Source organism: Clytia hemisphaerica, unplaced genomic scaffold (assembly GCF_902728285.1).
Source record: "Clytia hemisphaerica strain Z4C2 unplaced genomic scaffold, Clytia hemisphaerica genome assembly, whole genome shotgun sequence".
Classification (NCBI taxonomy): Eukaryota; Metazoa; Cnidaria; class Hydrozoa; order Leptothecata; family Clytiidae; genus Clytia; species Clytia hemisphaerica.
The window spans coordinates 60,006-84,289 of NW_027104106.1; the positions used below are offsets into that span (position 1 = coordinate 60,006).

The 24,284-nt window shown below is 37.0% G+C and overlaps 2 protein-coding genes across 3 annotated transcripts in view; one reads left to right on the top strand and one right to left on the bottom strand.

Annotated features, from left to right (window-relative positions):
* The window catches only part of LOC136813222 (MAM and LDL-receptor class A domain-containing protein 1-like), a 61,976-nt gene extending 46,941 nt beyond the window's left edge, over positions 1–15,035 (bottom strand). Inside the window, exons 1-28 of one of the 2 annotated variants that reach the window (XM_067069738.1) lie at positions 14,731–15,035; positions 12,355–12,552; positions 11,174–11,332; positions 10,771–10,920; positions 9,671–9,930; positions 9,174–9,426; positions 8,727–8,974; positions 8,479–8,569; positions 8,139–8,282; positions 7,722–7,984; positions 7,397–7,565; positions 7,130–7,270; positions 6,716–6,990; positions 6,316–6,502; positions 5,818–6,116; positions 5,331–5,421; positions 4,569–4,706; positions 4,087–4,367; positions 3,793–3,961; positions 3,447–3,590; positions 3,086–3,312; positions 2,763–2,934; positions 2,152–2,502; positions 1,559–1,977; positions 1,342–1,432; positions 1,023–1,166; positions 514–788; positions 119–272 (exon numbers count right to left, since the gene is read on the bottom strand). In XM_067069738.1, coding sequence (XP_066925839.1) covers positions 119–272; positions 514–788; positions 1,023–1,166; positions 1,342–1,432; positions 1,559–1,977; positions 2,152–2,502; positions 2,763–2,934; positions 3,086–3,312; positions 3,447–3,590; positions 3,793–3,961; positions 4,087–4,367; positions 4,569–4,706; positions 5,331–5,421; positions 5,818–6,116; positions 6,316–6,502; positions 6,716–6,990; positions 7,130–7,270; positions 7,397–7,565; positions 7,722–7,984; positions 8,139–8,282; positions 8,479–8,569; positions 8,727–8,974; positions 9,174–9,426; positions 9,671–9,930; positions 10,771–10,920; positions 11,174–11,332; positions 12,355–12,409 — 5,350 coding nt within the window. In that variant the 5' untranslated portion in view covers positions 12,410–12,552; positions 14,731–15,035. The remainder of the gene's footprint in view (positions 1–118; positions 273–513; positions 789–1,022; positions 1,167–1,341; positions 1,433–1,558; positions 1,978–2,151; positions 2,503–2,762; positions 2,935–3,085; positions 3,313–3,446; positions 3,591–3,792; positions 3,962–4,086; positions 4,368–4,568; positions 4,707–5,330; positions 5,422–5,817; positions 6,117–6,315; positions 6,503–6,715; positions 6,991–7,129; positions 7,271–7,396; positions 7,566–7,721; positions 7,985–8,138; positions 8,283–8,478; positions 8,570–8,726; positions 8,975–9,173; positions 9,427–9,670; positions 9,931–10,770; positions 10,921–11,173; positions 11,333–12,354; positions 12,553–14,730) is intronic. The other variant, XM_067069739.1, reaches the window with a different exon arrangement.
* A 5,292-nt stretch (positions 15,036–20,327) lies between these two features.
* On the top strand, positions 20,328–24,018 carry LOC136813223 (Golgi-associated plant pathogenesis-related protein 1-like). Its single transcript, XM_067069740.1, has 6 exons — positions 20,328–20,880; positions 20,970–21,002; positions 21,171–21,426; positions 21,678–21,774; positions 21,996–22,146; positions 23,796–24,018. The coding sequence occupies exons 1-6, from the start codon at positions 20,835–20,837 to the stop codon at positions 23,897–23,899; spliced, it is 687 nt and encodes a 228-aa protein (XP_066925841.1). The 5' UTR covers positions 20,328–20,834; the 3' UTR covers positions 23,900–24,018.
* Positions 24,019–24,284: the final 266 nt, after the last annotated feature.

Sequence of the window (24,284 nt, forward strand, 5' to 3'; positions counted from 1 at the left end):
TTCATACCGAATAAATTTCAAATGAAATACTCTCAATTTTTTTTCAAGAGAGCTAACAAAAAACTTGGAATATCTGCTATATTACAAATCAATTGAAAATTACATGTACATGACTTACAAACAGTGGTAGTGGGCGTTGTGGGTGGAAGGGTGGTGACATAGTTAGGGTCTGCCTCCACTGGTTGAATGGGACATCGACCAATAGAATAGACGATATCATCAAGTGCAATGTCTCCACGGACGTTGCTACCGATCACCGCTTCGAACACCAACTACAAAAAAGTGAGGAAAACTAATGTGAAATGAAGTAATAAAAGCAAACGGATTTCTATTCGAGAAAGATTGTTGATATATCACAACGTGTCTCGCTATAAGTAGTTGAATTTCATCTTCATTTTGAATGTTTAAACTAATCCTTTATTGAGTGATAGAAGATCACAAATCTGGAACTTACGATTAACTTAAGAGTTAATACAATGTACAATATTGAACAGACAATAAATCAAAGCATACGTAGAAGTCTTGCATGCTGTAGATGGGAGCTGTTCCTTCTCTCCATTGATTTTGTTGGTTGCCAGACAAGGACCAAACTAATTTCTCATTGGTGGATCCTGCACCAGTCTTGATGTAGAGGTTTAATGTTCCAATACCACTTCCTAACATGTGATACCAGAAACGCAGACAATAGGGTACGCGTCTGTTCAACATCTTGTTCAGTGATTCAGAATTCAATCTGGCTTTCTCTCCAACTTTGCGTGGTTTAGATGCCTCAATATACATGTATTTACCTGAAGACATTGAATTGATTGATATAGACTTGGCCAGCAACATTTCAGGGTTTGTTAACAGACTGAGTAGTCCGGGTAATTGGGGAACGTTAACAATATCAGTCAATATCTTATCGCAATATGTTTGAATTAGAGGGGTTGTGGATTGAACTATATTCAAAAATTTAAATTTGCAAGTTAGAGAGAAGTTTGAGTTCCCCACTAGGAGTCAGGAAAAAGGATTCAATTTTTTACCATTTCCATTGAGAAGGGTGTGGTCTGTCTTGGGTCCAGTCCAACCCGAAGGTGTAATACCACTTCCAACGATCCAATCGAAATCGTCGCCCATTGGCATATTTCTCCATGTGCATTTCTCAGCGTTCTCAAAATCACATGTTGCTAAAGGAATAATTGATATTCACATTAGAAAAAACTTAACGGCAAACAGGTTATATACGTGACTGTGAAAACTGGGACATTTTAACAACATTTATTAGTCGAATTTGATGTAGTGAAGTTAATAAGCTAAGAAGAATAGTCCCAAAATTAAATAGACTCAGTAGGTGAAACTTACCAAGTTTATTACAAGGTCCATCCAACATTTTCAAATCATCTATAGCAATATCGCCGGTGTAACTGGAGCCACGAATACCTTCGAATAAAAGCTATAAAAGAAAAGGAGTTCTTAGCTGTAAATATTAGCGTACTCAGTACAAAAGCCACAAGGGAATAGAATAATGGCAGCCTATCTCAACTGAAAATTTCTTGGCCATGTTCTGAATTCACTTTACCTGATATGAAGGTTGACTATAGATGGTGAGTTGCCCGATTTGCCATCGGTTTCCTTGTTCACCCGTTTTCGACCAAGCTGCGTTGCCTTTCTGACCACCTGCTTTCAACACAAAAAGATTCATAGTTCCGATGGAAGAGCCAGTCATATGATACCAAAACTGGAAACATTGTCCGTTTGTTTGTCCATTACCAGGGTAACTAGGGGACTGAACCAATGCATTATCTCCTTTACGAAGGTTTCCTGATGTCTCAATGTACAAATATTTTCCTTTGTCATCGTTGTATGTGTGATCGGATGAAGGTCCCGTTTTCCCGGAAGATGTAGCTCCTTGACCGATAGACCAATCAAATTTGTCGCCTTGTTTCAAGTTGACCCATCCACAGAGAGCTGGGTTGGTTTCTTCGAATGAACATTCCACTGTAAAAGAAATGTGAGATCATCCACTTTTGAATTCTTTACCCCGATACCCTTGAGAAGAATTAAATCAACAAAAAACGTACAAAGATATTCCATTTTCATCGGAAGTATAGCAAAAACATATTAGCTTCTCTCTCAACGTCTATTATAAAATGAAAAGAGAAAAAAACATACGTGGAGCAGGGCATTGATCAGTAACCGTGATATCATCAATAGCAATATCTCCTGAAAAACCATTGCCACGAACAGCTTCGATTACGTACACATACGAACCACGGTAGTTCAAATAAACGTGAGCCGGCTTCCATGTGTCACCGTGCGATCCGTATTTGGACCAGATTGGTGTTCCGAGGATTTGTGTGTTAGGATTACGGATGTAGACGTTGAGGCGGTTGATGTGGTTTCCGTACATGTGGTACCAGAAGTTTAAACATTTCGGATTGGACGTGGCAGGACTGACAAGACGTGCTGTGTCATTCGGTTTACGCGGTGAAGAGGCTTCGATGTATGCATAATGTCCCATTGCTATTAAGCAGACAAGAACATATTAAGTAACTTTCTTAATAAATCATGATTGTTTGAACAAGCTTTTGCTCGCTATTGTTGAATGGAAGTGTGATAACGAGACTAAAAATGCAATATACACCGATTAAGCGTAAAAAAGAGTGACTAGATCACCAGAGATATTCGGATCCCGAGAAATGACCTTTCTAACAGCGGATTCTATATTCAAAAGTGATAACGCCACATGAGATAGCAAGGCAAAAAAGTACAGAAGAACTTACTGGGTGAGAAAGTGAAGAGTTTGTTGGGATTGGTGCAATCATTGTATAGAACAAAGAGCTGTCCATCATTAGTTCGTCCATATTTAGGTCCCATACACAATCCAGAGGAGTGCTGCAATGCACCATTATTGAGCATAGTCCATTTATCCGTACACGAGTCTTTGATCACAACCTTTTAGAAGAGAAATAGGGTAAATGAAAGGTAACATGGCAATATCTTAATAATTTTGTTCCAAGCACGATTGAAGATAAACTTTGGTCAATGATGCGCTCAAAACGGGCAATTCAAATGCTTAATACATGGGAAAGATCTATTAGCTTACTTCTGTTCCTGGTGCAGTAGCTCCACCCCTGGGTCCAGCACACATGCCGTACATTGTCAATTTCAAGTTTCCATTGGTCAGCTGGAATTCCAAACGATCTTGACCACATCCAGTATAGATGACCAACTTGGTGCTATCTTTCGGTTTGACCCAGGCTCCTTGATTAACGTGAACACATAATCCACTGGAGTGCTTGAGAGATCCAGGACCGGCTGGACCGACCGCACCTTGAGAAGGGAGAATAAAAATGGAGGTTCACAATCACTAGCACTTTTACTTCAGCAGCAATTTTAAACTTATATGTTTAAAACCAAGGTAATAATACACAATGTGACATTGTTGTGGTAAATAAATGACCTACCTTTTCCGTAAGTGTGATCAGTAGAAGGTCCAGATCCTTTAGTGTTGGTGAAACCTTGAGATCGTGTCCAGTTGAACGAGTCTGTCTTCGATTGGGTCAGTCCACAGAAATCCGTCTCGAAGTTACAACCCAAGACACCAGGTGCTAAACAGACGAAGAGAAGAATTAAAGGCATTTTAGTTGTTGCTCTGACAACGCCTCTCCATGGATTGTCCAAAGAGATAAAGAGATCAGAGAATTTCATTATTTAGACTGATGATATCAATAGATTTAAACTAGGTCGGCAAAAAGGACATAATATTCATCATTGCTCAATTTTTCACAAATTCGTCAGAGGTGAGCTTACCAACAGTGGTTGGGCGAGTGACCGGTAGTTTGGTGGTGGGTTGATTGGTTGGTTTAGGGTTGGGATCTGCTGTTGATGGTGTCAAGGTGCATGCTAATGAGGTGATCTGAATGTCATCAATGGCAATATCACCACGATATCCACCACCAATCTTTCCACGGAACTCAATCTGAAAGAGAATATTAAGATGGTGCTATCACAATTATTTGAGTTTCACAGGATGTTATTTTTTTTATGACGCAATGTTTGTGGATAGTTAAATGGTTAAAATTACAAAGAAAACAACTTGTTTACCGAATGGTCGGAGTTCATGTCGATGGGAACTCTGGCGTTCTTCCATGGATCGTTTTCTGTATTGTGTTGTTGTCCGCTCAACCTCCACAACACTTTTTCTGGTTGTGAACCGGAATACACTCTGTACACGACTTCCAATGTGCCGATGTCTGATCCATACATGTGGTACCAAAAGTTCAAGCATCGCTTTTGACCAGCAACAGCGTTGAACTGTTGGCTGATCAACACCGCTGTGTCGTTTGCTTTGCGTGGATTCGATGATTCCAAGAAAACGTAAGATCCTATAAAAAAAATGAGAAAATTTGAATTTGAATATTTCGGGGCCTTAAAACAGATGACAGAAGAAGAAAAGTCAACGGGATAATTTTTTCTCAATTTAAACGACTTTTGCTCTAAAACTTGAAGCTATATGTATATCCAATATGGCACTTTATGTTAAATGATTCCGAATTCTAGAATATGAGTGTGAAGAATAGACATACCATTTTTGGAGCCGGTAGTGTGATCAAATTTAGGTCCAGTAAAGTAGGATGCAGTGCCAGCCGAGCCAACGATCCAATCAAAATCATCTTTCTTTGAATTGATGTAAGTGCAAAGACCATTCTCAAAGTCACAATAACCTGAAACCGAAAAATTGTATTCGTCAAAGTCAAGATTTGACTAGACTGGAGTCGTTTATAATGCATGTAATACTAATAATACCAATACTAATAATAATAATACGGGATTTAGTTTGTATAAACGACTGGAAGAATCCGGTGTTCCAGCCTTATAGATACAGGGGCTAGCTACGCAGAAACTTGCGTAGCGAGAAAACAATTTATCAAGCAACAACAAACTCTCAAAACGAAATCAACTCAAATGAAAAACTTTCAAAACACAAATCCAGACATATTTTTTTTCTCAAGAATTATTTTGAGCAGGAAAAAAATTATAATTGCAATATTGACACTTTTCTTTTTTTTGGAGTTAGTGCACAAAGGTTTCTAGACGACTAAAATTGTTCCACTCATTACTTTTTGCTTTATTTCTACTATGTATAAATTAGTCGCCTAGCTTGCTAGACTAAGATTTGACAGTCAACATTATCAGAGGAAAACAGGCTTTTTCTGTGACACATAACAAAACAAGACTTCGTATAATTGCAAATCTTAGAGCAACAAATGACTTAAAAGTTCGATAAACGAAATTTTAGAAATAGAGCTCATAACAAGATGATCATTAACGTGAAAAAAGGAACGAACCTGGAGAAGGACAGGCACCACTGGTGTATTTGACGTCATCGATGGCAATGTCACTCTGGTAGTTTCGTCCAATCACTCCTTCGAATGCGATCTAGTAAACAAAAATGGATTTTATCGTTGGATTAAGTGAATAGAAATATGTAAAGTGGTACATACAACGAAGCTGAGAAGATTTTTCGTACTTTTTTAGATTTTCATAAAGACACTTGTCGGTAAAAAAATCCCTTGCGGACAAAATATTATTTTCAAATTTCAAAGTTATTGCGGATAGAGGTACTCTAATTTCTTAAGAAACGAAAGAAAACTTTTTGGTTTATATGTTCTGTAAAAAAAATTAGGTATTTTTTTTAATTCTTTCTATACTTAGATAAAAAAGAACATATCACCTCTTTAACGGATTAGAAACAGACACTTGAGACTGCGTAAAGACAAAATCTTTTAACACCCCATCGAGGCTAACAATCTAACGAAGTGTGAGAAGACCTACCTGGAAGTCAGAGCGCGAAGATATAGTGACTGAAGCAACTCTCCATTGATCACCTTGGTTACCAGATTCCCTCCATAATGGAGTCCTTGATAACCCACGGCTGTCTTTTTTGAGGACAGAAAGAGTACCCATACCGGTACCGTACATATGATACCAAAATTGAAGACAAGACGCGGTAGTTGGTTTTTCGATGGGACTTAAGATGCGTGCAGTGTCTCTGAATTTCCGACCAGATGCTTCAGTGTAGAGGTAAAATCCTGATGCTGATTGTAAGGTGTGATCCGTCTTTGGTCCAGTACCTGTGCAGAATTGAAATTATTGAAATATTTTTCAGTCTATGACAATGTTAGATCATGTTAGTGCTAATAAAGACGGTTGCACGGAGCCACTTAAGTATTGAAAATAAGGCATTGAAAACAAACAGGTTTTAGAATGCTGATGTTAGAGAGTACTTTTTAGGTATTGAGCCAGTTAAACAAGGAACGAACAATAACTTACCAAAAGAGTTGGTATTCTTTGAGTTTCTGGCCCAGTTGAAGTTAGCTTTATCGTTGGTATACCCACAGGCATCATTTTCGAAGGTACAAGTAGTGGACGGTTGAACGCATTTTCCATCACTGACGCTGATGTCGTCAATGGCAATGTCACCTTGGTAACTAGTACCAACTGTCGCCTCAAACACAGTCTAAACAAGTAAGAAGAATATGCATCATTGTGGGGATCATTTATACTTTAGCTCTTTAGTTTATTCATTTTTCTTTGGTAGAGAATGGTTTAATTACATAAGATATATAAACAGTGAGAAATAGATCGGAGTAAGAATTTCATGATTACAATGTGAAAGTTCTTGAAGCACGAGGCTATAGCAAAAAATGACAAAATAAATAACAAATCTTACGTTGAAAGGTTGTCCAGCGTGTAAAGTGACCAGTCCTTGTATCCATCTGTTTCCTTGAGTACCAGAGCGTGACCAGAAAGGTTTAAGGCCGGTCAATTTGCTTCCAACGGCAACATAAATGTTCAAGGTACCGATATGTGGTCCGTACATGTGGTACCAGAAGGACAAACATTTACCTGCGTTCGCATTAGTGGCCGCCATCTTTTGACTGACCAAACGTGCTGCAGCATCTTTTTTGTTTCCAGAAACTTCCAAAAAGGCGTATTTACCATATGCTGTTCAAAGGGAAAAAAGAAATTGAGAAAGAATCCCTGAAAAGGTCTTTCATGTTGTTAAAATTTAATTCAAAGAGAATTCTATATAAAAGTATGCAACCTTTTCCAAGTATTCGTAAAACAGGTCTGAGGAGCTTACCGTTTTTGAGAGTGTGATCGGTTTTGGGTCCAGTGCCGAAAGATGACGTTTGACCTTGTCCCAAGGACCAATTCAATTGGTCAGTTGTATCTTGGTACCAATTGCTGCAAATACCAGTCTCAAAGTTGCAATTGAATCCAGCTAGAAAAAGAATGATTAATGCTCTGTTTACACCAAGACATCGGTAGAGAATAAAAACAACAACAAATAGGAATTCCAGTCAGTCCAGTCACTTTTAATCATTGTTGAGTAAAACCATGATCTTACTTGCTGGTGGGAGGGTGGTGGGTGCCATGGTAGTAGTTGTGGTAGTGGTGGTAGTTTGTCCTGGTAGGGCGTTACTCGGTACGATGGAACAGGATCCTTTCTTGAAAGTGAAATCATCGATGGCAATGTCACCAGTGTAACTTGTTCCTCGCACTCCCTCAATGATGATCTAATTTAAAGGTTGACGCTATTAGGTTGACGTTATTGGGTGACCGAAAGTTGACAAACCAAAGTCCATAAAGCCCCGAGACCCCACTAGAAGTCACTTTCAGGGCAATTTCAATGAAAAATAATAAAGTGACAATCAATGAAAATAATAAATTACCTTGTAAGACCCCTGAACACGTCCAACATTGACTTGACCGTTGAGCCATTTGTTTCCTTTGTTACCACTCAAAGTCCAGACGAGATTTTCAGTACCGCTGGCATTGACGTAAATGTTGAGTGAACCGATAGAGGTTCCCAGCATGTGGTAATAGAAGATGAAACATTGTCCATTGGATGAGGTCTGGTTGAACACTTCGCTCACCAAGCGTGTCTTGTCGCCGGTACGTCGTGGTGATGAACTCTCCAAAAATACATATTTACCTGCGGGTGAAAGAAGGTTGGAGATTAATTTCAAAGAACATGGGATTGAGCCTTACTCTCTACGCTAATTCAGAAGAAAGATAAGTATTCTCTGTGTGATTATAAGTTAGGGACTTCGGGAAACCGTAACATGTCATGTAGAAGTTTTACTTACCAGTTTTTGATCCGAATCGATCAGCACTGGGTCCGGTGTAAGAAGATGATGTGCCGCCAGACCCGATGATCCAATCAAAATTATCTCCTTGCGAGTTTGGTATATTATACCACGTACACCAGCCATTCTGGAATGAGCACTGACCTATTAAACAAGAAAAGTAGTGACTCTATTAATCACCCACTGAGAAATATTTAGTTGAGACAATACTGAAGATACCTAGAGTTGTGACATATCGTATAAAACATTGTTTGCATACCTCAACGAACGTGTGGGTTGAGATTTTCTGGAACATAAAGATAGTCTAGAGAAATTCTACTGTAAAGACAGGTTAGCTTACCAGGAATAGGACAAGGTCCATCCAAAACTTGGATATCATCTAAAGCCATATCGCCTGCATATCCCCAACTTGTTATGCCTTCAAAAATTACCTAAAGTCAAATAAATGATTATTCATAAGTTAGTCTCGTATGAGATATACTGGTAAGTTACGCCTATGAAAGAATCAGATGTTTCTTCTCCCACGAATATTAAGATAATTCACAACACCAACCTGTAACTGAAGGGAAATTGGAAGCTTTCATTTACCTTGGCAGAAGTTGACGTAATGGTTGCTTCTCCTTTAACCCACAGATTGCCTTGTTGTCCAGTGACGGAAAAGATGGGTGAGGTGCTGGTTGCATTGGTGTACACTTTCAGTGTTCCTTGGTGAATACCGAACATGTGATACCAGAAGGTCAAACAACTTCCACCTTTTTTCAACCCAGTGTAATCCTTCATGATTCGTCCACGTTGGTTGACGCCGGTGTTTGACGTTTCCACGTAAACGTAATAACCTAAAAAATGTTTTTTGAAAGTCTTTATATAGATTATAAATTGGGGTTTGAATTAAATCAGTTACCGAGAGGAAGCTGGATTAGTAAGGGCTGTTCAAAAATTCTGATTACTTTTCACCCAAGGCCAAGTAAAGGTTCCATTGATTTTGATTAGTCTCAACACCTTCAAGGTTAAAAAAGAAGAGAGACAAGAACAAACCTGAAGTGGTTCCAGTAGTGTGGTCAGCCTTAGGTCCTGTATTAGAGCTTGAAGTTTGCCCTCTATGTCTCCTCCAATCAAAGTTATCAGATTTGTCTTGAGTGAAGCCACACATATCCTTTTGGAAGGTACACAGCCCTTTGGAGCTTCCACCACCACCAGCGTTGGCGTTACAATCACCATCAGTCATCACAATGTCATCAATCGAAATATCGCCTTTGTAATCTACACCACGAATAGCTTCGATCACAATCTATGAATAAAGCAGTGTTTGGTTGGTTTGTCAGCTTTTGAATCTAACCACACAAACGTATGGAGAATGTGATCTATCGATTGGGTTAATTACAAGCTGTTTGAGCTTTACACTTATCCTGTATTAAAAAGGTAAAGGGGGCGGGCGCTGAAAATTGATTTTATAGCCAAGATCCTTGCTGGGTGAAAAAATAACTCGAGGTAATTCTTTTTATGTGGGATGTGTTGGAGTAAAGTTGACTTACTTGGTAACTGGTCATTGATTTGTTAGCATTGATGGTGACGTTGGAGTTCAACCATTGGTTTCCTTTGGTTCCCTTCATCTGCCACAATGCAGCTCCTCTCTTGCCACTAGAGACTGTGGAGATGACGAGCCGATCGACATGTGGTCCAAACATGTGGTACCAGAAGGAAAGACATTTGGTGCCTGTTTGTTGTTTAGAAAGGAGGACGGCATTGTCACCTTTTCGTCGTGGACTGCTCGCCTCGATGAACATGTAAAACCCTGGAAGTGGAAATGGAGTTATTAATGCACATTTGTGAAAAAGAGCATTCGAATGAAATAAGTCACAGTAAATTTTTGTATAGGATTCACAAATCAACTTTCGAAAAATAAATGGATTTGATGCGTCAGCAAGTCTATTCACGATAAGTGTGCACTCTTTTTTCATTTACCTATAACTTTTGAAGGAATTCCTCAATCTTTATAAATTTGGTATCGTTGGAAAGATATTAGTGAGTGGAACAATTTGAAATAAAAAAATCTATAAAAAGATTCTAAAAATGAAGATGAAAATGAAGAAAAAAAAAATGAAGATCTTGTAGAAAGGTGCTATAACTATCATTTTTACTGAAGTGACTCCTTCATTATCGAACGTCATCACTGTGAAAAAATTCAAACAAAGTTATAAGCTGATTGACGTCTAAAAACGCTGTTTTCTGCTGTTTTTGGGGGTCAATCACTTATTAACTTTGTACCATAACTTTATATTGAATAAATATTTTAGTGAAATTTCTTCACAGTGATGACCTCCTAAAATCAAAGAATCTCTCCAGTGAAAATGAAAGTTATAGCATTTCTCTACAAGATCTTCATTTTTTTCTTCTTCGTTTTCATCTTCGTTTTTAGAATTTTTTAAAAGACTTTTTTACTTCAAATTGTTCCACTCACAAATATCTCTCCAACGATACCAAATTTATGAAGGACGAAGTATTCTTTCAAAAGTTATAGCGAAAAGAAAAAAGAGTGCACACTTATCGTGAACAGACTTTAATAACAATGCTGGAAGAGATTTCTGTGATAATTTCATGGTGAAAGCCGAAAACAAATGATGTGTGCACTTACCAACAGGGTTACAGTATCCCCATTTATTGTCTTTGTCATAATTGCTAGTGGTAGCGCACCACGTATTCAAGCCAGAAGCAATGCATTTGTTGTATCTTTTCTTCAAGTAAGTGAAAGGGAAGACACACGTTTGCCCGTTCGTCGTCGTTACTAAGCGAAAGGAGATAGAATGGGTGCTATCCAATCAGACTATTGATTGATAAGGTTTTAACACAAGGAAACGCATGGGCTGACCATTGAATTGACGATTAACAATGATTTCGACTAGAAACTGTCTTCACGTTGGAGGACATTTAGCCCGGGCTATTATTAAGATATTCAAAATAGATAGGTAAGTGAGATAAATAGAACTTTACACAGTCCATAGCGGACGAACTTTTTGCAAAGAAGCAAATTTACTCACCATTTAATTTTTTCACTAACGAAGTATGATCACTACTTGCTCCAGTCCCTCCGGAACCAGTTTTCCCAGACTGCCGCGTCCAATCAAATTTGTCGTTTTTAGCTTGTGTCCATCCACAAGTATCTTTTTCAAAGTCACAGCTTTGTGCAATAATTGTTCCTGGAATTATTGGAAAATATGTTGGGGAGGATTTATTTAAAAAGGCATTTCTACTAAAAAAGTTCCAAAATTATAGGATTAATTATAAAATTAATTAAATTAATTAATTTAAAAAAATGGATTATTTGTATAATTATATTATATTAATTCTTAGGAGGGGGAGTTGCAGAGAAAATTTCTCGACTTGATTTGTCTGGTGTAATAAAAGTATTCAGTTTAAGTAGGAGTAAAATGATGTCAAGTGTATTTTCCTGTAGTTGATGAAAAAAAAAACACTTTCGCTTTCAAGATCCTTCTTTTACGTAAGAAAGAGGTTAAACGAGACGATCTTTGTTTGAACGTCATTTTCGTGTGAACAGAACTTTCTTTTGAGAAAATTACTAAAGCTCGATTTCAATTTGCAAGTCAATAAGAAATATGGAAAGTCGCTAACAAAAGTCAGATCTCATCACCTTTTGAAAAAATATTTAGACATCAGTGATCGGAAGGCAAAAAAGGTCCGAAAAAGGAATTTTCAAGACGTCTGAAAATCAACATTCTTCTGGAATTTTCAAATTTCGAAACTTTGCTTTGAAATAGAATTTGCTTAGAAACTTCGAATCACTAAAAACAAAAGTACCCTCTCAGTACCCTTGCAACAGCTTGACCATAGCCTCACCAGAGAACAAATGGTGTTTTTAAACAGAAACACACTATCCTTTCAAAGATCTCATTAAAAAAAAACATGTATCGTGCCAGACAAACTCAGACACTTAAAGCCCAGAGATGAATTGATATTTCGTCTATGGAGGTGATTTTTTATGCATCTGGAGGATAAGCATGATATTTCGAGAAGAGATCCCTTTTGCAAATGGTCCTTGGAAGAATGGGTCCTCAAGTCAAATATTAAAGGGAGCCTTGCATGATTGGGTCATATGATATTTAAACTTTATTTGCTAGAAAACGAACAAGCAAAGGAGTTGCAAAAGTGATAAACATGCAGACTCGGAAGGTAATTGTGAACAAAAAAATTAAGCTTTTACCTAAAGTGATGGATAAAATGAGTATCCTGGCGATCATTCTTCGATGAGGCGCCATCTCCTTCAAAACACTCTCCCTTCAACAGGGCAGAGGTTTTGGTTTACCTCGTTTCTTGTTTGTTGATCAGGATGTTGTCACCATGCCCAAATGTTCCAATATAGAGAAGTAAGTCAATCCTCTTCTTCTGTGTTAATGTAGCGCTGAAAACGGTTAAAAGTAAGAAATAGATTAGTTGAATTCCAAGCAAGAGATAAATGTTACACTGTGAATATTTAAATTATATGTTCAACTTAATAGAACTAATGACGCCTTGAAGTCATCATCGTTTGCAATCTACCCCAAAATGATCACAAACAAAACTTCATTTTTTCGACGGCTTATACATAATACGAAACAGTTTATTAGATGAGAAAGCAAATGAAAATATGGTGAAGACGTGAAATTCAGGTGAGGTAAAGACAGACGAACCACTTGATCTCTCGGTTTATCTGCCAAAGCATCGAAAATGATTTCATAAATAGGTATACAGGCATATAACACGCATCAAGTACAATTAACGTTAATCGGAATTCCACTTTACATATACATACACATGGATTGCCAAATACATGAACAAGCGTGATTTTAAATCAGCCAAATTAAAAAGAGGGAGAAAATGAAAGAGGCCAGACATTCAAGAATTACATGAGACTATTTACGCAATTTGGAAAGGGGGATTGGAGAAAGAAAAATGGGCCTTTCACCATTCTTATTCTACCCAGTAAAAAATGGAGCTTGTTTTTTTCTGTGGTAAAGAGGTACTTAAGTATGGGGACATACAAGCTTCGACGAGTATTAGATTACCGTTGCACAAATTGTTATTAGATGTTGTTGTTTTCATTCATTTGTTTTGATTAAGAAGGGTAAAGATGATTTTGCAATTCTTTTTGCACTTCAAGTACCCCACTGTAGAATGTCTACATCCAAACGGAAGGATTAAAAATTTGCTTCTTTGAAAAGCTTTAACTAAAAAATGCTGATGCAGAACTTTACTCGTAAAGCAAAACTGACATACTCTTGAGGATAAAAAGGCAATTCGCTTGAAAACTTTCATAAAGGAAAAAGGATTTATTTCCCTTTAATATATTTTCATTGACTGGCATTTTGTATTAGTTGATAACTAGGAGAAGCTGACATAAAGTGCAGTGCCAGTGAAAGTCTTTTCTTTCTGTTTCATCTATACTCTTAATCTATTGGCTTTGTGATGTAACCTTTGCAAGATTAGAATGGCAGGTATGCAGGCAGCATGGTAAAAAATTAAGCATATCCCCTTACATTAGAAATGAAGGATAAAATATTATACTGTGAAGTGATTTGTCATTTGGATGACACTGGGGTCACCACTTAGGCTATATGAGATGCATGTTTTCATTTGTATTATAAAAAAAAGAAAAAAATCAGGGGATAGAATTTCGCAACGTTCAATCTGAGAAGAGGGGAACGGTGACTTTGCAAAAAAATTGGTACAAAAGTATCAGCAAAATGAGGGGGACTTTGTATGAATAGATTGGACAGACAAAGAGACAAAAGAAAGTGATGCGTAAATAAAACTCAATCTGTCATTGATGGGATGGGAATAGAGGGTAAGGGAATTTAATAAGTTACCTGCAACATTTGCTTACTCCGGTTACACAAAGTTGCGCGTCTATTGATGAAGTCACGTGTCTGTTTACTCTAGCTGACAATACGCTTTAAACTAACATACACATAGATAGAAAATACCAAAGTGTTTGAATGCTACGAGATACCGAAAGCGCATCTTTCACTCAATTTTTATGAATGACATATGTTTACTGTAGAGTACAAATTTTGGGCTTTCTCACAATCCGAAAGCAAATATTCTTTTTCCTATGGCAAATACAATGCGACTCCCCAAAGAGGCAATTAAGGAGGCCACCAAGCAAACGACTGAAAAACTTTGACATGGAAATTCCAAACTTTCCAGATAGTGAAATCTCCATAACATTCAATTTCTTATAAAGTGTTACTACCATGTACTGCAAAGCATCAAGTAAAAAATAAAACGGGAAAGAACACTATATCAAGCGGAAAACGTATTTTTCTTCAAAAATTAAATTCATTAGATGATGCTCCACTCCTTATGCTCCACTTTAATGGGCCCTTCTCCTGGGACCTTTATTCCCTATTTTTAAGCTACCTAATGATGTGCTGGACGGCTCAAAATTAGCCACCTTGCGTTGTTAAGAACAAGGGTATGCGTGCATATGAAAGATCATATGTACAACCAGTGGGCGTTCCATTTCCTGAATAACTGTTTTACTTGTAATTCTGCTCTGGTAAAAAAAATGGAGGATAAAAAAAATGAAAAAGTTATTTACCTGTACAATGTTGTTGTATTCCTTTGCTGCCGAAAGACTGCTTCTTCTTGGCGATAAAACAACGATATTTCAAAAAGATTCGCTTTCTGGATAAAATTAGCCTATCACGAGGAGAATACCTCTGAGTGCTAATGCAAGAAGCTATCTTGTGATAAGCATTGAACTTTTGTCACATGTGGTCCACAAAAACACCAAACTTGTCACCAGATCCAACACACTAAATATGGGCCAATCAAATCACAGCATTGTGCTGATTGTCCAATCAGAGAACAGTATGCCAGAGATCTGGTGCAGACCATCTTCTCAAATGTCCCTCCTAAAATAAAAAAAGGACTACTCGATGATATCTGATCCTTGCATCAATATTTATTTTAGTTGGTCCCCTCTTACAAAAGCTTGTATAAACAAGGAGTTGAGCAAAAGAATAGTGGAGTGCGTTTTAATAAATCCATGTCTTTTCCATAATTCGCGACTTCCCTTAAAAATTTAATTGATACCCCTAAGCAAAAACTTAATCGATGTTGGTTTTATTGAATGACATCTAAAGCCCATCAAAATTACACAACTGAACAAAATCTCATCTAACAATTAATTAATTAATTCACGGCGTTAAAAATTGACACCAGTTTTCTTGGTTAATTAAAAAAAGACATTTCTGGAATTTTTAGTTACCGGATGGAATCGGAGATCTTTTATTTCGAAACTTACGCTTGACCTCTATTGACAAAGAACAGCGTAGAAAAAAGTCTTGAAAATTTTGAAATGTCCCGACATTAAGAAATATGGCAGGACTAGCTAGCATAAAGCAAGTTGACGTCGAGAGTACCAATGAAATGCAAGTAATATTGAACAGAGAGCCAAAGCAGGGTTTTTCGTAAAGATTTGAAATAATTCAGGGATACGTCAGTCTTTTTCGCTAATTAAGGGGCATAACCGAATGGTATCTAGTGTACCAGCAAATTCCCAATTCACGTATTAAATACTGCAATTGTAAATTTTGATTGAATCTTTCAAAAAAATTATTCTTCTATCGTTCGTATCCTTTGATTGATATCCAACCTTCGATTTTATATTCATTGATTTTTGATATCTCGGTCTGTAGGAATTTACGTAACTTACTGTAAAGTTTGTGTAGTAAAAGAATGCTTGAAATTGCTTTTTGGGGGAATTATTCTTTCCAGCGTTCAAAAGTTTGTAAGTTACGTAATTGAAACCATGAATCAGCAAATCTTTATGAGGTACTTTGTCAAGTCACGGGGCAATCAAGTGACTCCTGAAAATGTGGTACTGTAGGTTGGTTAAATTTTCCTATCGCCACTTTACAACGTAATAAAATGACTATGGATAGATAAAAAAGCAATCTCAACTTGTTAGGTCGTCACAGCCAGTATTGTCTCCGTATTTCTGAGCGGCAGAAAAGTTTTTTTAGCCCATGCCCGGGGAAAGCAGCAATAACATCCCAGAAATGTGGCAGGAATGCTGAGCCGGAATGCTAAAGTTTAGCCATCCTACCGAACGTTGATATAAAACATTTTCACCATTTGAATTATCATTGTACTCCACTGGTGGATATAATCATACTCGGTAGTTATATATAAGTTATATTCAACAATGCATATACAGTAAGACAAGCAAATCTAAGGGTTATCACAGAAGTGGGCGGGTGCGGCGTGGGTGGGAAAATCAACATTTTTTCGAAACTTTGGAAAATCCACTTAAGAAAAATACAGGCCAGTGCATGTGATGGGAATATAAAAAGAGAGCGGTTCTAATATCATCAATCTGTCAACAAAGTTCCAGCGTTTCCATCGTTCACCCAGGGTGCATTAGAAAAGATGATAGATTCAAAACCTTCCATGTTGGTGTAAAAGATTACCTCAAGAAGACCAACCGACTAGGGACTGGAAACGAAAAGCATTCGCTTGCATAACTTAAGGTTGTTTTAAATGTCGTTGCCCAAGAACTATGAATAGAGAAGATGTACGTGATTGAATTTTGAATTGTTATCCTAAGTTGTATAACAAAAATCCAAGGGTAAATCTTTCCAAACTACAGAAAACGAAAACCAGTGGCACTGACCTTAACAGAAGAACAAAATGTCGGGTTTGGTAAATTGCCATGTGCCTGGTTTCCCTGTAATAAGGACAACTAATTTGGGGCATGGATTGACGAAGGGACATAATCAGGCGTCATGAGCCCTCATTTTTGGCTGGAAACAGTGACGAGAAATGACACCTTCTGAATAATCAAAAATGGGGGGAGGGGTAACAAGCTAAGGACCACTTTAAAAGAGCGTTCGTTGACATTGATGTTTCTTCACCCGGTCAGGACTGCGTACTTTTGTGCTTTCGTACTCCAGCGAAAACCTTCCCTCTAATTCATTCATTCACACTTTCACGAAAGTTTAAAGGGGATGTTTATTATAACAGAAACGTACTTTCTTTGGTTGGGTGTCTGCAGAAAATAAGTTCGTAAGTTCGGTGATGTGTGACAACCGTGCGCGGTAATAAAGAAGATGCTCCCCCCCTTATTGAGGAGCGTACGGTATTCCGGTATTGCGGAAATCGACCCTTTTTTCTTCGGAATTTCGGAAATCGGGCAAAATTCCGAATTTCGGAATTCTGAAATTGTTTCAGTATCGGAAATCCATGAATTTTTGCTTCGAAATTTCGGTATTATAAAGTTTTTATCCCCCTTTTTCGGAATTCATACATGAAAAATCAAATTTGATGAAAGATTAGTTAAATCGAGGGAAAATACCCCAAAAATTCGGTATCGGAATTGCAAGTATTTTTTTACGGAATTTCGGAAATTTTGGCAAAATTATTCGGTATTTCGGAACTTGCAAACCACGTACGCCCCCCCCCACTTATTGTTGAAGGATCAAATGTTAGCAGTCCAAAAAGAGATGGCTGGTTAAAACAAACGACGAGATAAAATCTCACAATATCAACATGTGATGACAGAATAACAGATGATCCCATTGCTTGGCGGTAGTTGGATTCAGCAGGTATGAAACCATGCATAAGTATTTTCGATGCAATTTCTTGTATTTCTGAGCGGTAACTTGCACCGTAAGAAAGTATTTTCAATGCAATATTTACAGGTATTCGATTCTCCAAAATAAAAGGGAAGAAGATGTTGGAGGATGGAGGTCACGAAGGGAGGTCATCTGAGAAAGGGAGGTCCTTATAGGATGATTAAAAACGGTCAAATAAAATAATGCACAGAAAACAAGAATTTTCAGATGTGACAGAAATTTGCGCTAAACAAACGGGATATATACAGGCTGTCTGATACCCATGACTTTGCGTTTAGCTGTGAATGACTTTTGTTATTTTGACAAGCCGTTTCGTTCAATAAAAACGCTTTGATTTCATTGTCTATAAGAAAGTCAACATTCTTTCAGGCTTTCCAAATACTCAAAATATTAAAAAGCATCAAATTTCGCAACAGCCTTTTGAATAAGAATCTTTTTTCATGACGTTGAGTTGACCAAATATGGTGTAAGACCCTTATTAAAATAAGTTTTCAGGTCTTGTGAATAAAACAAAACTTTGGTCGCAAAATTTTCCGGGAAGGTTGTGACATTAATAATTAAGTAAACTCTACGAAAGCATATCTTTTCTGAATTCTGAGCAGAACACTTCTTCTACTCCCCATTTCTTTTCGCTCGTTCGAAGCATATGTATTGACAAAATCATTGATAGACAACACTCCAAAAGGTAAAGATAAGGGGTGTGTAGAACACGCTGTCAGAGAAAATGTTGAGAATTTCTTTTACGAAAACAGACAGCTTTCTTAATCTGATCTCGACGTCAGTAACGTTCAAGTTTATTATGAGAAGAAATAGAGTTGTAAATTGTGCCCAGACATGTTTTTTAACAGACTCTTGAAAAGATGCTTGAGACAAAAACCCAACGAACAAAAATGTCGCAAGGGCCAGTTTAAACATTATATCCAAAAGGGCTAATGCAATCTACCATGTAGATACGAGGGATACTTCCAGGACTTTTTCATTAATAATTCGAATACCGTTGCATAACTTATCCATGAAATAAATGTGTTTAACATTTTATCGACGTATAGTATTTCTATATTCCACCCAAACAAAACCTGGAAAAAATGGAAGGACGGGTCAGGAAGAGTTTTAAGCATGAATTGGGAATCCAGTGTACAAAAAGCATGAGTTATGATGTGTTCAATAATTTTCTTAGTGTGAAACACTAGACTGAAAGGGTTAATAAAACAACACTGTCATTAATCAATCAAGGTTTTTGCTTGAACTCTATGTGTAAGGGAAAACCACAGAGGACGTCAAATAACAGTCCTCCTCCAATGAAAATCTATTCTTAGGCGAAAGACCACTTATTCAAGTTACGCCCCCGCATCAATACGAGACAGCTAAAAAAGTGTTTTGAAGGTACATTACAATACCGTTTTCGAACCTAAATACAAGACAAAGGGCATTAGTATGGAGAGAGATGGTAGCGCTTTGGTGAAAGTATCAGCCTGAACATTTCCGAAGCGAGAAAACAAACTGAATTGAAAACTGCAGGATATGCAGAGAAGATTATTTGGTTTAGACGAAAAGAAAAAAATCTGACAGTGGCTCAGATAGTATAATAATTGTCTGGTTTTTCCAAGAAACAGGCTGTGTTTGACTTTCCATAAGAACATGAATAGCAAGATTACAGTGAATACGGTGGACAAAAAGTTACTGGATTAAAGGATTATCAAAGGTGGAAAAAAGACGAAAAAGATGGTGACTCAAGAACTAGAAAAATTGAAAAAAGACACGGAAACATTTGAAGTAAAAACATGAAAAAGGATGGTAAAAGAATAAACAAAAGCAAGGAAACTCACCGATTCCTTTCTCATTGGAGGAAATCGGCGGGAAGGAACTGTCATTTAGTCTAAAGAACTACTTTCATAATGAAGAAGGAAAAATTGAGAAAAGTCAAATGTGTCGGTGACAAAAGAAAATGGTTCTCAAAATACACGTTTTTTTTTTATTAGAACCTAGTTTATAAGAACATATAGGCTGAAATTCGTCGAAAAATTAAGAACATCTTAAGAACATGCCCAGCCTCAGTTTGGAAAAAAATGACAAGAAACTACAATTTTTTCCTCATTTTAAGCAGTTTTAACCGAATTTAGGGGTGGATCTTCAAAAGTCGAGAGTCAAATATTGTCCAAATTTTGCCAAATTAAGTCCTCTTTATTTTGTATCATATTGTCGATTTAGAGTAGTCTCAAAGATTAAGAACGCATTTAAGAACATTTTAGGCTGAAAATTGCTAAAAAAATAAGCACAGCTCAGCCAAATTTTAGGTGTTCTAATAAAAAAAAAAACGTGTAAAGAACAGAATGTAAGAAAATTTTAAAAGGAAGAAAGGAGAACCTGGCCCTGTTAATTACACAACGGTAAAACTTTTTTTCCGACAGACCAAATAGTTGAAGTGAGATTTTCTCTGTGGATCGAATTTCTGGCGAAAGATATCACATGCTTTATTAGCCATCCAAAAGAACATTCATTTTAATCAATCCTCTTTGGATATGAATAAGGGGCTGTCGGACAACTTGCTAATACTAGGGTTTCATACTGAGTACATACATTGTGAAAGCTATCAGAGATCGATTAAGGGCTTTAAGACTAGTAAAGTTACATTCAAATTCGAATATCCTCAACTGTGAGAAATCCTGTCTGTTTATAAAATCAAATAGATTTGTTTTTAAAGGGATTAATGGTGAAATGAAGGTGATTAGCCAACGGAATATCAATTAGAAAAGTCAATAATAGGATCATTTAGGATTTTCTCAAAGACAGATTTGACACAACGCAATAATAGGGCCATTGTGTGGAGTGATATCCTGGTGGTAGGTTCTTGTATAACGATTGAGAAGGGATCATTATAAACCTGCTCTTGCTTTAAAATAGGAGCATTTAATATCGCACCCTTTGACACCGTTCTTATTTTTCATTGCGTGACAGTAATCTCAGCTATTTAATGCATTCATTCATTTTCCATACACATACAGTGCAGAGTACAGAGTGTTGAACGATAAAGGTGGGGCAGACTCAACAGTAAGCAACAAACAAAATGTCCTCTAAAGTGAAATTTTTGGCTTTGCTGGTTGCTCTTGTAGGTAAGTCATTCCAAGATTAGTTGAGAAAGTTTTGTTTCAAGTTGTTTCAATTTACAAAACTATAATCGTTGACTATTTTTAATTTTCAGATCTTTGTCATGGAAGCATCATAACGCACATCAGTAAGTGATTTCCTTCAGAAAGTTTTCCTAGATTTAAAGATATAGCTGTAATCTATAAGAATATATTCTAGGTCTTAAATTTCTACAACGTCAAAAAACAAATGAATGGTTTAAGATTTTATATATTTGAGCATTGGAAAGTTACTGTTACGGTTTATATTCTTTCAGTTTCGAGCAAAGAAGTAGTGAGAACGCACAATAAGCTTCGAACGAGAGTTGGAACACCTGATCTCTCTGGTGATTTTTTCCTGGCAATCAAAGCGAAGGATTGCGCTTTCAAAATGCTCCGTGATGACGACAACATTCTGGAACATCCTTGTGATCCTTCCAAAGACAAACAAGGAGAGAACATCTATTCTGTCAAAAGTGATGGAAGGACATCAGAGCAAGCACTTACAGTTTATGAGCGCGCCTTCAGAGTATGGTTAGTACAAAATACTTTTCCTTGACTTATGATCCGAACACCTCTTAAAAAGCTTTTATCAATCCCATTCTCCTTTCGAAGATGATTTTTGCCAAAATCCTACAAAAAGCCCAAACTTAAAATAAATCGAAATAAAAGTTCACTAAATAATTCAGTTTTGAAAAAATCTCGGCACGGAATGGACCTTTTTTACAATTTATTTAATAGATAACAGTAAGCGGCTGAGACTTTTCTACCTCTTAACTTTACAGGGAATCAGAGGAAAAAGACATTAACTTTGCTGACCCTGATTGGGCTTTCAAAATGGATTCAACAAGCACATCGAAACCTGTCTTTCATTACACCCAGGTAAATTGAATCGTCGGGTTTTCGTTACCGGTTAATTTTTCACTGGTCATATTATAGGATTTGGACAATTGAAACGAAATCCCTACATCAACTTTTAGGTACAGTTTTCTTTCTGAACTTCACGCTAAACTGTAACTCATTGAGATCGTGATGATTTCGGATACAGATTTTTGAAGGGGAACAGAAAAGGTTTGATAATCAACCATAATATCACGTTTCAGCTTGTTTGGAGATCAACGACGAAAGTAGGATGCGGTTTGGCAAGCAATGGAGGTGAATCTATTGTTGTCTGTAGATATTCCCCCAAAGGAAACACGGCGACGGTTTCCTCGCTTCAATACAATGTACCAGTACCACCACAAACAGCACCTGGTAAGTTTCTGATAGTTATATAAAGTACAGAGAAGACGGGAAATTTTTCGGCTGATTTTTCAAAACAATGCAACCTGCTAAAAGATTTTCGATAATAAGATGCTCTTGGCTTGGAGGAGTGATAAAATTATTTTTTTAACTAAAACGTACACAATCACACAATGAACGAAAGAGGAATTTTTAGTTTTTTGGAAACCATCAATCATGCAAGCCTCTCTTCATTTGTAGTTTGTTTTTCGTCAACTTTTTGAGACAGTGTCAGATTTCTCAGTATTTCAAAATGCGATGATATCTTACTAGATGTTTGAAAAACAAACATATTTTTGATACTACAAAAAGTACGAGCAAGCCATCCTGCTACTTGTTGGAATAGAATCAAGAATGAATGAATAAGTCAGTCCAAGGTTTAAGACCCAAACATCAATTACATTAATTGGCGCATGTAGTAGAGACCCTTAATCTATGGAGGCGTTTTCCAATTTAGATACCATTATACACTAGATTAACGATGCAATGTCCGAGTGGTCAGCGCCTAAAACCAGTGCTTCGTGGTTCACACCCCCGCTCTCTCTATTCAGTTCTTAGCTGGGCCGGCTAGCCGTGGACCCTGTGAAAACAATCGATAAAACTGCTTAAAAGTCCTAGATTACTGGTCTATCCACGTAAAATTTATCTAACTAAGACTGCAATAAGTACCGGGTTGGAGATATATACCTCTATCCAGAAAAGACAGACTATAGGAGAACTTTAAATACTGGAGAAATAAGTGAGGGAAAGTGAAACAGGTCGTTTTTTGAATCTTTAAAATTAATAATTTGAGAAGCAATGCAACAAAAAGATAACAGCACGTGAAGGGAAATTTGATGCGCGACTTTATGAAGAGGTATTACTTAATGACGAACAACACAAACTGACGTTTCCATAGTAACAAACAAATACTTCCAGAAAGAATGTTCATCAGTAAAAAATTAAGCTTACATTAAAACTTTTTCATTCCCGGGGAATTTTCTAATCGCAAAATTAAAATGACAAAAAAATTTATGGATTTAAAAAAGGTTTGTTAGCTTCTCCTTATCTGGAACCCATTCTTGGAACCTTTGTTCGCACTTTCTCGCTGGTCACGATAAAAACCAGCGGAAACATAACCCAAAATATACTGGGAAAGCTTCCCCAGAAAATGAGAAAAATACACTGGACTTAATTTTTATACAGACGCATCAAACTTTAACTTATGAAGCTCAAAACTATGCAAGGGGTTTATCTCCATCCATCCATTCTACCAGCACCAAAAATAGGCTGTCGTGGTGAATGTGTTGATTCAAACGTTCCCAGTCTAAAACGTTAAGTTTAAAACCCGCCGACGGGCTAGAAGTGAATCTTTAACCTTTCCCATGCAAAAAATTGAAGCCTTTTAAAGTTCTGGCCCTTTCTTTGTTTTCGCACGCCATTTTTCAAAATCCGGAGACTATACTTTCAATCCGGCGTTTGTGCGAAAACCACGATAGTCACGTGTTTTTGATGGACGATAAGTGGCTTCATTTTCCATCTACGCGTTCAATCTTTAGCCTCTTCAGTCTCTTCGAATTCGATGGTCTAAAGCATTTCCTTCCTGTCGAATCTAATATTGTAATTTTTCTCCACCCTTCCAGTAACATGCGAAGATAACAAGGATTTTGCTGCAACACTGTGCAAAGATTTATCAGTTTGCGCAAGTTTCGGTAGCATGTGCAAGAAATCGTGTGGACTATGCTGAGATACCATCACTGCTTTTGGACATGTTTTCTTACTTGAAAATTTATTTTCGTCTCAATAAAGCTTCATCAAATGCAATCTTGTAATTATTTTCATAATCAAACTATTTAATGTATCTTATTTAACAATTGCTTGTGACTTACTGAATTTCCCAAAGAATGAATATTGGTGAATGAATTAAAACACGAAAGCTTACAAATTGCTTACCTTCAATTTTTGGTGGCAATTCAATTATTGTAGACGTTTGCTCTCCCAACCAATCCAATATTTCGCATTTCTTTCAAACACTTTTTAACACCACATGCTGGTAAGGTCTAGACGAAAAATAAGCAACCTCGTAATATTTTGCTCCGAAATGTTTAAAGAAAAGAGGGGTTTTGATTCTT

What these genes read in the sequence shown, in the direction of transcription:
- LOC136813223 (XM_067069740.1), top strand. Translation starts at nt 20,835, where the DNA reads ATGTCCTCTAAAGTGAAATTTTTGGCTTTGCTGGTTGCTCTTGTAG. An exon ending in TTTGCTGGTTGCTCTTGTAG is followed by an intron (nt 20,881 to 20,969) that starts GTAAGTCATTCC and finishes TTTAATTTTCAG; the next exon opens with ATCTTTGTCATGGAAGCATC. An exon ending in CTGTCTTTCATTACACCCAG is followed by an intron (nt 21,775 to 21,995) that starts GTAAATTGAATC and finishes ATCACGTTTCAG; the next exon opens with CTTGTTTGGAGATCAACGAC.